At 40.8% G+C, this 15,706-nt stretch overlaps 1 protein-coding gene across 1 annotated transcript in view; it reads left to right on the top strand.

Annotated features, from left to right (window-relative positions):
* The window catches only part of LOC104935553 (poly(rC)-binding protein 4), a 35,219-nt gene extending 19,513 nt beyond the window's left edge, over window positions 1–15,706 (top strand). The window contains exons 6-14 of the mRNA XM_010751419.3: window positions 770–901; window positions 3,217–3,345; window positions 4,536–4,610; window positions 7,076–7,147; window positions 9,351–9,392; window positions 9,487–9,562; window positions 10,058–10,107; window positions 13,101–13,270; window positions 14,505–15,706. Coding sequence (XP_010749721.1) covers window positions 770–901; window positions 3,217–3,345; window positions 4,536–4,610; window positions 7,076–7,147; window positions 9,351–9,392; window positions 9,487–9,562; window positions 10,058–10,107; window positions 13,101–13,270; window positions 14,505–14,850 — 1,092 coding nt within the window. The 3' untranslated portion in view covers window positions 14,851–15,706. The remainder of the gene's footprint in view (window positions 1–769; window positions 902–3,216; window positions 3,346–4,535; window positions 4,611–7,075; window positions 7,148–9,350; window positions 9,393–9,486; window positions 9,563–10,057; window positions 10,108–13,100; window positions 13,271–14,504) is intronic.

The following is a 15,706-nucleotide window of genomic DNA, read 5'->3' on the forward strand; positions in this document are numbered from 1 at the left end:
CAAAGGCTCAGTCCTCAGTCATGGCGGCCCAGGGTTTGAATCCGATCTGTGTCTCTTTCCAACACGTCATTCCCCATATCTCTCTCCCTACATTTACTGTCACTCTTCAAGCTGCCTCTATCAAATGAAGGTCAAAAAGGCAAAAAAAAAAATATCTGAAAACTCAAAGCACAATTTGCTCACGACCAGTGCTGAAATGAATATTTCTCCTTTCATGGAGAATTCAGCAGTTCATATAAATGATTGAACAGACTTCACCCTGGAATGGACTACATGCACTGCAGCACATAATGAAACATACAGATACAGAGGTGGAGGTTAATTATGCTAGATTGCTCTTTGCTCTGATCTCATTGCCTTTTTCTGTTGTCCTGTTTGTGTTGACGCAGTAGAAATTCAGCTTTGCTGTGTTGTGATTGGTTCAGTCTCATTTATGAGTATAGCACTTGCTTTAGTTTTCACAGTTTTTAGATTATGAGGTAATGCTAATGGGCAGTTATAAACATTGTATAATTGGGGTTTTATTTTTTGATTTACAGTATTCAAAACATTCAGTAAAATTACCTAATGAGTAATAACTTGTGTTTAGATTATTGTGAAGCTCAAACTGAACAATAAAATGAGCAGGATCTAGATTGAATGCCCGTTCAGTGGAGTTATTTCCACCTTTTCCACCTTGACCTCTGCTGTCTGATCTTTCCCTCTGGGACTCTCTTTCCTCATTCTTTCCTGCTGACTCTCACCACATTTTTTTTTTATCTCCCTCCAGGATCTGACTGCATTGGTGGCCAACGGCACCATCAGCTCCAAGCCACCAGTCACCCTGCGGTTGGTCATCCCTGCCAGCCAGTGTGGCTCTCTCATCGGGAAGGGAGGGGCAAAAATAAAGGAGATCAGAGAGGTGAGCAGCCAGAACACAAATCTATTCCATCCAGGCTGGTCGAACACAGAAATAGGAAGAGAGCAAATCTGTTTCTGGAGATTTGCTGGAGCAAAAACTGCAGCTGGAAGTGAAAAATATTTCATTTTATACAATTTTGCTGTTTTTTTTTTGCCCTGTAAACACTTTTTAGTGTGAGCCCTCCCAAGTATAATATTATGATATCTTAGCAAGGTGGTGATTATGTTGATCTACAGCACCAAATGGTATAAAAAAAAATGAATATATGAATAATTAGCCATATACAAAAAGAAAATGCAAATTGTATCAGAGCTTCCTCTACAGACAAATGACAAGAATTTACATAAAAAAAATACAAAATATGCTTTAGCTGCATTAGTAAATAGTGAATAACAAGAGAACAGCTGGACACAGCGGTGTTAAATGCAATTTATATTTGAATTAATTCACTAAAAACATATTTAAAGTGGTTACATAATTAACTATTTACATATTTATCTTATTTACACATTTACATGTTTAAATCTGCATCTTTAAAACAGTCACAATATTCTGCTGAATCTACTGTCTTGTACTGGTTCATGTTTTCAATCATGTTTACCTCAGTTTAAGGGTACATTCAGACAGTATCCAGTGCTGCAGCAACAAAACAAAACAAAAAAAAACTCAGGTTTTTCCATTTATTTGAGTGGGGGTAGTACATTTTGGACGCGGCATTGCGGACCGCAGGGCTGTCTGCCAAAAACAGAAGTTGAGCCTGTCTGCAGCAGAAAAGTTGAGCCGGATTCAGCCTTTGGAAAAAACGCAACCCGACATCATCCTGCAGCCGCCAATCAGACGATCAGATTGGTCAAATCCTTCAGTCAGCCGGAAATGTCACTGAAACTAAGGCTATCCAGGTGGATTCATGGAAACAAACTCTGACACTCTACCTGTTGTGTTCTGGCTTTGTTTATTTCATGTACCCAACATCTAAATCTGTGTCTGGTTTGCAATTTGGTCTGTTTGAGCTTTGGTCAAGAGATATAGACTGTGAATGAGAGTGAAGGAGTGCTGGTATCGAGAAAGTCGGTTAATCAACAGAATAAAAAGCTTGTTTGTTTCACAGTGGTTCTGTTCAGCACAAATAGACACACCCCCAGCAGCCCCACACGTCGCCACACAATCCTGCAGCGATTTTCCGCAGCGCCTGATGCTGTCTGAATGTACTCTTAGTCCCAACTTCCAGTTGGTTGGTTCTGTCACGTGTGAAACAGAACAAGGATCTGTTGTTGAAGCTGATAAAGTGTGGAAATCAGTAAAGTGCTGCTTGAGAAAGTTATTCGTCTCCATCCTACTGTTTCTTCTCATTTAGCAGGTTAGTTTAGCTGGTTAGCATATTAATGTCTGCTAATTAGCAATAAACATTTGATCTGATCAATGATTTGATCAAAAACCAAAGTGATTTTGATCTAAAGATAGATGAAAAATCTTTGGGATTCATCCTCTGTTGGCCATGAATGTTTGTACTGAATTTCATATCAACCCATCCAGTAGTTTGAGATATTTCAGTCTGCACCAATGTGATGATATCTGCACTTCAGTTGACACCAGATGAAAATTGGATTTCAACTATTAAGGCAGGAAATTAGTGAGACAACCCAGTTCAGATGGATCACCTTACACAACACAAAGTATGACTCAGCACTGGCAACTTTGAAAGGGAAAAACTCCTGACTACATTGAGGCACAGTTGAAACATTAGGATTAAACATATCAGATCTGTTGCCAGAGACGTCTGACACTGTAACTTTAGCTCTGTACCGATCTACAAATAGTCTCTCTCTCATTTTAGACTTTACCTTCAACGGCAATGGCATTCAGTCGATTTTCTGCGGTTAGACGGATTTTCTTGTCCCAAATTTGCCTCGGTTACAGATTTGTTTTGTTTATTTGGTTGCCACAGGACACATGTTCACTTACAGAAGCAATTTGTGATGTGTATGGTTCAACAATGGCCTCCAAAAACCCTGCAGCCTGTCATACATCAGCAAATAATAGATAAATCATAAAAAGCGCTCCCTCTCGCCTACAGACATGTTATATTAGGAATATATCAGCTAAAATGGAGGGAATGTCTACTGACCATGGGTGACTTTTCATCTATCTCTAACCTGACAGGAATCAGTGTCAAGCATAACACAGCACAGTTGTAAGGTATAAGGTCAGCAAAGACAGCAGGGAGGCACGGAGAGGAGCCATGGCAGTGTAATCATGACTTGTCTTATCTGCAGAATCAAACTTAATCTTTTTTTTAAAACCCCTATCATTTGCAGAGCACCGGAGCTCAGATACAGGTGGCAGGGGATTTGCTGCCCAACTCGACTGAGCGAGGAGTGACGATATCTGGGAATCAGGACTCTGTAATCCAGTGTGTCAAGCTCATCTGCACAGTAATCCTGGAGGTAGGAAGCGTACCATTCCTCTCTTTATTCCACATACCCACACCCAGCTGACATTTTGTCAGAGCTGTGCTGCTGCAGTTACGTGAAAAAAATAATTGCCGGTGACATGCATGTTTTCATTTCACCAGCATGCAGTCATTGTCTATTCCACTGCAGTGGAAGTAAATGCATTTTTAGTAGGCTGTATAAGTCTTCTTTGTTATGTAATGCTACCTATGACAGCGTGGCGTAGCAGTCAACTATATTCAAGGTGCTGCTGAAGCATTATCCTCATCTAGCATAGGAAATATCATGAAACACGGTTTGTTTATCGTTGGATCTTCTGTGCTTTAATGTGCCGGGCAAGACATCAGATGGAGTCAAAAGGTGCAGCTCCCAGGTCAGAGCTCAGGATTGTTGGAGAGGACACTAAGCTGCTAACAGAAAACAAACTGGCCTGCAGCGAAATCTGTCCACCTCTAGACAACAGCTCTCTTGAGAAAATCGAGGAGCAGATGAGAGAAAAACAACCCCAAGCACAGTTTCTCCCTGTGTGTTCATGGAAGTACACAAGTCCTTTTTGTTTTAGCATTGCAGCTGGACCTGACTGACTAATTGCTAGTTTGATCCAGTTTTCCAGGGCTTCCTTCAAAGGCTTGCAAGTTTCATTAGGATTCTGTACCAGCGGGCTCTTGCTTTTGGCACCAAGATTTAAATTATGCAAAGTTATACAAAGAAATTGCCGTGACTGCTCCCACAGAAAAGATGCTCTACATTTTAGCCAAAAAGCTGTATCACCAGCGTTGCAGTTACTTGATAAGATATACAGTGTCATGTAACTGGGTAATCTCCTTTTCTTTATCTTCAAGTGTCTCCTTGTCAGTGGATGCTTGATTTATCTAGAGGGCAAACCACTCCAGAGCCTGCAGCTCCGACACAAACTAAAGCTCAGAGCTATTATCCACAAAGACCTCACACTACACTACTTCAATTATTCAATGAATGACTAATATTATCAAAAGAAACATAAGGAAGGCAATAATGTCCGTGTCATTAGCAGTTTAGTTCTTCATTAACTGTTATTGTATCTGTAATTTACCAACACTATTTAGCACTCAGCACCAAAGTGGCGCCGTCATTTCAGAGTGTGGAGTTCATGCAAGTCTGTGAGATTTAGAATCAAATTTATTGTCCTATTTTTGACTCCCCAGTCTCCCCCGAAGGGTGCCACCATTCCCTATCGACCGAGCCCCTCACCAGCTACAGTCCTCATCGCGGGGAACCAGGTGAGAGATTTTAACCACGTAAGTGGAACAGCATGTCTATGATACTAAGAGTCAAACTGTGAGGCAAATCCACCTTTACAGGGCAGGCAGGTTTGCAGGGGGTTAGGGTTGGTCTGTGGAGGGGGAATGTGAGTCTTGAATGAGAAGAAGTTGAATGAATAGTAAAAGTGCTTTCAAGCAAGTAAGGGAAGAGGTGATGTTTGTAAACACCGGTAAGAAATATGATGATCTTGCTCTCAGATCAGCTGATGGTTTGAGCAAAGTTATCTATTCTCTAGATATTTTCAAGAACAACATTCGGCTTAGCTCATCTGTTATTTGTTAAAAGTTAGGGTTAGGGTTAGGGGGGTTAGGGTTTACTCCAGGTGTCTTCAGCCATGCTGACTCTGTGACTCTGTGTAGCTGTGCAGCCTTGACCTAGTGTCGGCATGCTAACATGCTTACAATGACGTGCAGATGTTTAGCAGGTAATTTGTACCATGCATCTTAGTTCAGCATGTTAGCATTTGCAAATGACTTAGCACTAACAACAGAGTGCAGCTGAGGATGATGGGAATGTCATGTGTGTCAAGTGCAACTACACACACCCAAATTCTGCCAGCTCCCTCCCTGCCAGCACATTTTAAAAATGCCGGCAGCACAGGACTGATCAGGGCTGCCACTGTAGGGGGCAAGGCCTCGACAACGATCAGAGAGGGTGACAGAGTGACCACCCTTATGTAGGGGAGCATCAGTACGTAACCTTAGACCTGCTGTTTAACATGGGATCAGCATCAAGGGAGGGACTGCAGTCTGGTGACACCTCTGCAAAAAGAATTCCGAACCACTGCAACTTCTGTGAATGGTGCGTCAAGCGCGGTTCACATGTCTGATTAAAGGACATTAACATTCCCTTTTTTTAAATATAAATTTCATGACGTAAATAAGTCCCAAATGGTTGCATTGGCCTTGCGAGGTTCAGGGTCATTTAAAAGCAGGAGATGACATATTGACCCATTTTCAACCCACAAAGAATGTCAGTATTAACAGCAGCATTGATGTTTTTCGTCACAGTACAGTCATGTAATTTATTTTTACGGCTCAAAAAACACATTCAAGTGTGCATTACTTCTTTAAGGTATCACTATGCGTCACTAACACTTCATGTTCGAAGACCAGAAACCTCCTCAAACCTTTCTAATAGGGAAGCTGTGTCCAACATCTTTTTTTGGTTGTTGTTTCTTTCTGACAGCAAAGTTTTTACAAAGCAGTTCTTTTTCTAGCATCACTGAGCCTCTTCTTTGCTGTTTCAAACTAACTGAACAAGAACAAGATATGGATTACCAAATCTAAATTTCAGAGCATCTAACACACTCACCGTAAATCTGTGAACACTGAGATGGTTTTAACATCTTCAGTCGTTGTTGTCTCAGTTACTGTTTGAAGGGGTTGTTTGTAAATATTTATTTTATTTTTAGTCTCTGTGTCTGTATTAATTGTGTTAGTGTTCATTAATGTTGTATTTTACTCTTTAAAAGCCTAACCAGGGATGAAGTCTTCAATACAGCTCTGATTAGAAGTCCTATATACTCTGCGTCTGGGACATTTTGTTAAAATGTAACAACGCTATTGACAAATCTATTGTCCTTGTCAAATAAATTAACAAGATAAAAATAAGTACGTTAAACTAGAAATGTTCAGTGGAGAATGTTTGTAGAGGTTGTTACCATTGATCAGATCTTTCACTAAAGTTCTTGGCTCACTCTTGTGGGGAAACAAGAGCCATGTAGGTGGTCCTTGGGGGACTGAATGTTTTTCGTGTGTGTGTGTTTGTGTTGGGGTGTGGTTGAGTGGTATAGATGCCACTGTTAGAGAAGGGACAGATACCACCCTCCCATGGAGCAAGTCACAAGATTAGCGAGCGAGACTGGAGACCTGCCGTCTCCTCTGGCTCCAGCAGCAGTCAGATATTCTGCATAGCTGTCAGCAGTGCTGACGCTGTTTGTGCTGCCTCAGACTCTGGTCAATTTATGGAATGGCTTTGTGTTTTTGATATTCCCCATAATAAACTATCAAATTAAACTTGGAGCGAGGTCGTGGTCAGTGGGAAATGTCTCTGATGAAGGCCGCACAGTGATAACGAATGTTTTCATAATTTGTCAGAGGAGAAAATGAAGTGGAATGGGAAAGGGTCTGGAGGATGAGTCATGGCCTATAAGCCTGTTAGGTGTGTTTAAGTGTCAGAAATGCAGCCTGGAGAGCCTCCATCTCAGACTAAATTTGATCTGTAGTGAAAGCCCAGGGAAAAAAAATAAATTGGAAGTTTTTATTCATTATTTTTACGTCAAATTTACCATGGAGAGCTAATAAGCACATATTTACTGACACTAATCATCTCTCCCATAGCAAAAATAATGACTGGACTTTGTAAACATGAAGATATTTCAGTAATGAGCTACATATTCTCCCTTTGTCCTTCTCCGTAGGTGTTTGAGGCATCAGATTTTGCACCCCACCCTATGTACTCAGTCACCCAGGGTGGCCTGGACCTCCAGCAGGTAACTGCACCATCATTAATGTTAAGTCTGTAAATAATCTCTGTTCTTATGAATATAAAAAAAAAATCTTCATAAACATCATTGTGGAGTGCAGGAATAAGTTTCAGGGCTGGGTGGTGAGTGAGAGCAGGGGTTGTGTGGCATGTCCAAATTTACACAGTCCATCATCTGGCATGAGGCATTAAAAACAACAGCTGAGTGTAAAGCTGTAGCTATTGTTCTACCCCTGTCATAAGAGCTATAACCCCTCCTGAAACACGATGCCATCACCCACCACCGCCAGAGCGCTGCCGTCTCTTTTTTAGTCCCACCTAGCTCTGCACCAGAAACATTCCGGCTTTAGAAATATTCCTCCCATGACAGCAGTAGCAGATACTGTCATAATATCAGGGTGGAAACAGCAGCCTCTCACAAAACAGCCCTAGATTGAAAAAAAATTTAATGGCTGGTAATGAAATATAAAGAGTTAGCAATTTAGATCACTCATGCTGTAAAAGACAGGGTTATTGCTGCTAATCTGTGGTGTTTTTGTGCTTTCCTATATAAACACAGCTGTAATGTACTAATGCATTGTGAGGGCCTACATCTCTCCAGTTTAGGACCATAAAGGACAGACTGCTAATAGCAGCCAGACTGCTGGCGTCAGGCAGATTACACATAGATCATACATAGAAAGATGAGTGAGAGAAAAGGGGGTTAACATATGTGAGTCTGCATTATTTAAGATGATTGGGAGAATGACTCTAACCCCTAACCCTGCAAGTAGAAACAAAGGCAATGTGAGAACTGTTCATGAGCGAGAGAGAAATGAAGCACCAGACTGAACGTTAGTCAAATATTATAGATTATATTTTAGTATTTGACATAAATAAATAATGAACCATTGTAAGAGAAGACAAAGAAGACAATTTCCCCACACTGGAAGCTTTCACACTGAATTTTAGATGCAGCCAACAGGCAGGATTGATCAAATAATCTGTGAAAGCACAAAAGTAGGAACTATTTGCAATAAATATATGCCTTTAGTGAATCCCGTAAATGTCACTTCAGCCAAATTACAGAAAAAAGAAAATGCCTTTTTTTTTTTTTACATACCTTGAGTGCTATCCAGCCAAGCAGATAGTTTAGCTTTACGTGTCTTGGTTTTGAGATGTTTGAGCTTCCAGGTGACCCCAGGCTCTCTTTTAGTAGCTTTAAAGACATACTCAGCATTGTTTTATCGACATGGTACTTAATAAATTTTCCAGATTTTATTAGAATTTGCACACAAACAGCAAATGAACAGATTATGTGTTTGATGTTTGTTTTTTTCGATTTGTATAAGAGGTCTGACAGCAAGGTAAACCTCTCTGGGACATGAAGAATTTGACAACAGATTATACATTTATTTATCTGCAAAAAAGGGAATATTTACTAGTTCATGTACATTTCCTTATTTTGTGCAATTACAACAGTTAAGGTAATGTATTAAGGGAAGGGTACTATTTCAGAGATACATTTTTCTAGATTCAGGATAGAAGAATCTTCTTAAAAGTAAGAAAAAATGGTTGATTTCTTGCAATTATTATTTCAATTCTTGTTATATTTCTTGTTATTTTTTACACATAAAGCAGTGGAGTCTGTTGGACCCAAAACAATGGGGAGGTGGGGAGGTCAGACTGAACACCCAACACAAAAAGAAAAATCCAACAGCAGCGGGAATTTCAAACAAGTCACACTTCTCACGGGAGATCCATGAGAACAGTGACTTTGTTTGAAATTGCTGCTTAGCAGTCCAGGAGTTTGCACTGAGTAACAGGGACACTGTGTCTAAAAAAGAGATGTTCCTGTTGAATCTTATTTTTAATGCTGCAAAAACCCCAAGTAAACCTCCATTCACCTCCATTATATTGGGACCGAAGGCAGAAATCTCAGAGATGGATATTAAATTTATGTTTCAAAACCTGGACACATAAAAGCAAATCTATGGTATTATATCCACCCAAGGTACAGTAGAGACCACTGGATAGTTGCTATAGTCAGTTGCTTCAATGCCTCTCCTAATTTATAAATTCATGCCTGAACTATAAACACTCATTTCTCTTAGTCTGAGAAACAGGCATGTATTGACAGTGAAGCACTTCCATTAAGAGTCTGCAGATTTATTGCCTGTGTGTGATGTTTTATTGCTCTAATTTACCTAATGCAGGATGCTCTGTTTCAGGCCTACACTTTGCAAAACCAATATGGCATTCCACACTCAGAGGTATGAGCCTTTGTGGATATATTATACTTTAATATAACATGAGTAGCCCATTGTTTAGTGTACGCTGCATTAAGTCCTGCTTTTTGTTTTGCAGCTGGCCAAGCTACATCAGCTGTCAATGCAGCAAGGCCTGAGTCCAATTGCCCAGCCTGCATCGACTATCATACCTGGTATGTATAGCAGTAATAATAGCCGGTATTTGCTTTGCTCTCTGAGTCAAACAAACGGTAAAATTAAACAATTTTCAATTACAAATTTTCTTCAAGAAAATAAGCGGCTTGCAGAATTTTGCTCCTCCACCCACTGTAGATTTTCAACCTGCCTTTTAGACGTAAGGAGTAAAAGCTTGCTATCATTAGCTGTACTGATTATATGCTTGTGCCAGTGAGGAAGGAGGAGAAGAGGTTTTTATATCTCTCTCACAGAAACTATTATATGAAATGATATGTTCCGCAGAGTCAAAGAACTGGGAGAAAGAAAAGAATGAGTGCCGTGTTAAACATCAGTCTATTAAAATGGAAATTAACTGCTTCACTATATCTAGCAGTTCTCTGCTCAAAGGGCTTTTCCAGCATCTCAATGGCGGCTTGTGTGGAGTTGAATGAATATTAAAATGTCTGATATGTCATTTCTATTCAGTCAGCGCTTGTGTTTTCTCTCATCAGGAATGGACTCCAACTCTCAGACATCTCAGGAGCTACTTATTCCCAATGATGTAAGGAGAAGCAACTCAAAACTTTAGAGTTTTTCCTTCTTCTATTCTTCATGTTGTTAGTGTTTTTCCCATATGAACAGCAAGAAAAATAAGCAGATCAGCGCTCATCTCACATGTACGCAGCGCAGGAGCAGGAGACTTCTGATGCGGTAGCTGCGAATGCATGAAGAAAATGTCTGGTGTGACTTCAAAAGAGACGAGAGACATGTTGGCAACTTACTAATTATCCTCATTATTCTAACCCCAGACTAACCCAAGGTTAAAGGGATTCTGAGCTGATATGGATCCTTTCGCATTATTGTCTGGGCTGCAGTTGCAGTGTCTTAGAGTGACTCCCATGAGTGCTCAGTAAATCCTCTCATGTTCCCTGACCTACTTAGAGGCTGTCTGCTGTCAAAACAGCCAATAAGAAAACAGACAAAAATCCTTTCCCTCTTCACTTAGCCTCCGTCAGGGTTTGATGAAACATCTCTACAATCTGACAGGGAAAAAAGTCACAATGGATAGAATAATTTCAAAATAAAAACTAGGCTACAATTCCCCCTTCAGATGGGCCCTCTTGTATTAGGTTTGGCTGGTTTGGACAGGCTATTAATTGTTGTAATTTGCCTCCTATTCGATTTCATGAAGAAGAATGAGGCAGGGAGAGAAAACTCTCTTCTGAAGTTACATTTCTAATGAAGCCATTTATAAAGTCTATTTCATTTGTAGCTTTTATATCCAAGCATAGAAAACAGAACCACAACATTAAAATTCTCTGAAAATTCAAAAATGTGCTAGCCCTTCAATACTCAATACTTTATAATTTCCTCATTGCTCATGTTCATGTCTCCCAGTGCAACTCATTTGTTTTTTTGTTTTTTTTTTGTCTTTTTATGAAATTTTAATAGTAATTAAAATATAAAATATACTATTATCTTTTAAACAATATTCATGACCTGGAATTCTCTCTGCTAGGATTTCAAAATACTTCTTTAATTACAAGTATCTGCAAAACACAGAGCGATTTTCAGAGAATAAAATAGATTTTTTGTTTGTTTTTGGTTTCACAATAGAGAGAAGAAAAGAAAAGACAGAATTGGATTGATTAGATTTCACTGTACTGTATAGCCACGACGCTGCAACAACATTTCTAGCATGCCGGAAGGCTTTTTTTTCCATAAGTAAACCCCCACATGGCAAGTGGCACAATGCATCAGAGGAATGAGGGAGTCCAGTGCTATATGTGACAGGGACAGCTGTGAGCGCCATCCATTGTTCCAGAAGAGAGGACTTAAAGCCATGACTGAGCCTCCTCAGCCCTCCGTCCGCCCTCGGGCCGACCACACAATCCCGCTCTGTGCTCGCACACTGAATGCTGAAGGAGGCTTGTGCATACACACACACACACACACACACACACACACACACACACACACACACACACACACACAGATGTGTTAAGAAACTGCTTACACCCAGTCAGCAGTATGTACTGTACCCCTGCGCAAGGAAGATTTAGCCAGAAGAAAAATGGCTACACCCTCGCCATCCAATCCCTCTTCCTGTGTCCTTTCAAATGAATGCCTCAGCAGGAACTCAACAATATATAGGCCACTTATAGCTGAAGACCAGGAGCGCCACGCTGCATTAATGTTATTTGTATGCTCAGGAAAAAATAATTGCCACTGCCAGCATACCTTTGGTGTCTCCTGTGTCATTTATTAGGTCTGGTTGTGTGTGTGTGTGTGTGTTTTTAAGGTCGTTCATATAGGAATCCTCCTCTCTGAGGTCATGCACACCAAAGTGGGTGAGCTGTTGACAGCTGGGATCTATTGACAGCTGGTTTAAAAGCCCAGGGTCCAGTGGAGATTCTTAGTCTCAGTGGGGCAGAGACGTTATCAGTGATTTGAGGTCTGTAGTGGCCATTGTCTCTAGAGTTGCTTTTTAGGCCGTCTGCTCCCTGTGTGTGTGTGTGTGTGTGTGTGTGTGTGTGTGTGTGTGTCTTAACCTCCCTCCCCTGAATAAACTACAGAGCCAATAATAGCCAGGCAGACCAACCAGGTCGCTGTGTGACAAATCAGACATTGTGGAACAGGCTGCTTACTGCTCAGGAAAGGAATGTGAAATGCAGGGACACGAACACTGTGTTTGTGTGTGTTGTATATTTCTACCTATGCGTCATTAAGATGCCAGCACACGCACACACACACACAAACACACACACACCCTCACTACAAGCACTTCATCACTGTCCCACTCACTACATTTCTGGCAGCATAACCCCATTGCTGAGCCCTGACACCCTGCACTTGAGCTGATACGCAGCCCCGAGCTCCGGCTCTGTTAAATATCTATCGGCGCTAATAGGCAGGGGTCCAGGTTGGGTAATGAAAGCAGAACAAAAGTGATAATGTATTTTGGAATGCGATAAAACTCGTGTCATTGTCTCATCTACTCTCAACAGAGGGAGCGCTCAAGCCGATGGGACTGTATATTATATATTTGAGTTATTTTCCCATTATGTTTTCCATTAGTGCGGAGATGCATCTAGCTGGCATGTGTTTGGGAAGTGATTTGTTTGGGAAGTCATCACCACTCTGAGGAATCAATAACCTTTTAGCCACTCAGATTAATGAGAGGCAAATGTGCCTTCTCTTGTCTCTTTTACCGGTGCGCACGCAGTAGCAATTAAGGAAGACTCAAGGGGGAAAAAGTGCTTTTGACATGCATGATGGATGACCAATCCACTGAAGACAATGTAATTGCAATATTTGAAGTGGTTTGCATTAAGTCAGCTCAACAGTTTTAGTGTTTTGCTGTTGCCCCTTTCGTCAGAATCACTTTCATCAGCAGCAACAATGAGGGAAAAAACAAAAAGCTGCGTTCAGTCAAATGATTTATTGAACCTCTTCCTTGTAAAGCATGTCCACTGTCCTCCTCAGTATATCTACACAATAATTAATCTCCCCCGTCAAAACTGACCGATCAGTCTCGCCTCTGTTCTTCCACAGCTGATCGGCTCGATCATTGGCCGTCAGGGCACTAAGATCAACGAGATCAGGCAGGTGTCAGGAGCTCAGATCAAGATCGGCAGCCAGCTGGACGGGACAAGTGACCGTCATGTCACTATCACAGGAACACCAGTCAGCATCAACTTGGCCCAGTACCTCATTACCTCCTGGTAAGGCTCAGTGTACAGTCATCTAATGAATCACCACAAGAGAAATGCATTGGTTTAAAAGGGTCAAAGGTTACACTATGGACTGATAAGTGATAATGAGGTATGTCCTTGTGCTGTGGGTAATTGGACTCAAGGGAATGAGTAAAAGCCTGGTTGTATTGTTCGACATAGCAGCAGTGTCTTGTTGGTATTCTGTATTTGCAGTGCAGCTTGAATTAAATTTTCCAAGATCATAATGCAGCACAAGACAATTTTATAGTAAATTACTGAAGAAAGGATAACAGAACAAATCTGTATAACACAAAGAAAATAAACAGTAATAAACAGAATAAAAAGAAAAAATACATGCAACATGAATACAACAAAAATAAGGCTTCACGTTTCACAAAAAAAATCTATATTTATTTTCTAAAAAGAGAAAATGTCATTATGACATTAATTTTAGCTATTCAACAAACTCACTTGAATGACGGAGAACAACAACAATACATATTGTTTGGATATAGACTGTAAGAGAAATATAAAACATGGTGTAGAAATGATTTATGCAACCACTCTCAAATACCTTTGACTACTCGTGGACAAAAAGGAGAAACAAAAGTGTTAATCCTTGTGTTTCGTCGAGATTTACTTACCTCACATTTGGCATTTCAAAGACGTCACAGTTCTTTGTGTACAAATAAAAGTAACAATTGCAAAATGAAACTTGTTTTATTCCTTTAAAACACATTTCCACTTCTTATGAGTAAAATGATTATATGTAGAAATTGTATGTATTAATTTAATGTAGCATCAAATTAGATGCAGCAGAACCAGATATGTCGGTCTTTTTTCCCTGATACATACTTCTTCCTTATCAAAACATGGTGCCTCCATTACCCATAATGCAACGCAAAGCCGACAGTTAAATCAGATATTCAGATGCCTCAAGTCGTTGGCCTCAAGCAGAGTCGAGGACCAGCCTACAGAGGTCTGGTAACCTCACTTCTTTCTAAGTCCACACCTCCAGAGTTTTTGTTTCATTTTCAAACTCAGTAAGTGACACCACTTGAGGCAAATGACACCCACTTGAACCCTGTGAAGCCACAAAATGCTCATAAACAGACTTTGATGTGTAAACTCAGTGGAGTTCCCCTTTTTTATTTTCAAGAAACTTCTCCCAGTGTTGCAGCAACAGTATAATCCTCTAATCTCCATGTTCTCTCCTCCCTCCTTCCCGTCTCTGCCCTCATAGTTTAGAGACAGCCAAATCCACAGCCCAGGCAGCCACCATGGCAGCTCCGGTCGACCTCAACATGGCCTTCACCCAGCCAGCCTCCCCAGCTGCCTCCCCCACACCCACTCTGGCTGCCGTGGGCGCCCTGACCCCGGCTCACATGTTGGGCACCCCGTATGGTGCCATGCCCCTCTCCGGCCTGCTGGGGATGAAGTCCGTCCCCTTTCTGACTCTGTCCAGCCCCGCCCCAACCGTGGCTGTCACTGCAGCACCGTCCCACACCACTCTGGCCGCGTATACCGCCAAAATCTCCTCAGCCAACTGCATCAAAAAGCCAGAGAGACAGAAGTTTGCTCCGTACTGACGTAGCCTCTGAGCTCTGTGTCTGGAGAGTCAGATGAAGGACAGCTGCAGTGTTCTTCCACAAACGCCTGATGTAGCCATATCCGCTGGCAGAGATGCTCTTGACTTTTATCCTATGATGCACCAACAGAGAAGAGACCAATAGAGGTGTGGATAAAGCTATTAAAACTTATTTACGGTTATAGATAATTTGTGAGTTTCCCATGAATTGATGGACTGCTTTCATCGTCACCTCATCACTGTTATTGATCACTAAAAGAAGGGCTGGAACCTCACCTGAGAAACACATGTTTAGATTTTTACATGTGTATCTCAAGTTAGAGATCAGCTATAAGTATTTATCCTTCAATAAATTTGTAAATTATACTCAGATGACAAATGCTCTACTGTATGATGCTTTTATACAATGTCTATGTTTGCCTCTTGAAGTTTTTAAGAAAATTTGTAAATGTCTAGGGGAGGGGGGTTGTTTCTTCTTTTTTTTTTTAATAATCTGTGCTATGGTACTGTACTTTACTGTTCAGTGTTATGTTTGTTTTGTTGGATTTTATTTTGAATGTGCAACTTGTTTAATCTTTATTTATTAGTATTGTTTCATTTATTAAAAGTCTTTGTTTCCTGACATATTTGTCTCCTATATCTATCCTTATCTTTATCTGTCGCGCACTGACACACAAAACACCGCGGGCCTGCTCATTTGCTTCATACGCAGTATTTGAACCAATTCAGTGTCAAATTAATATAGCAGAGGGGGTGAAACTAACTGTGTGCGATGCCAGGTCCAGGTTATTTTTGTTTTCTTCCAAACACAGGCTGGATGGCAGCTTGTCATTCCAGTTGCCAGAATTTATGAGAGA

Source organism: Larimichthys crocea, chromosome XV (assembly GCF_000972845.2).
Source record: "Larimichthys crocea isolate SSNF chromosome XV, L_crocea_2.0, whole genome shotgun sequence".
NCBI classification, from domain to species: Eukaryota; Metazoa; Chordata; class Actinopteri; family Sciaenidae; genus Larimichthys; species Larimichthys crocea.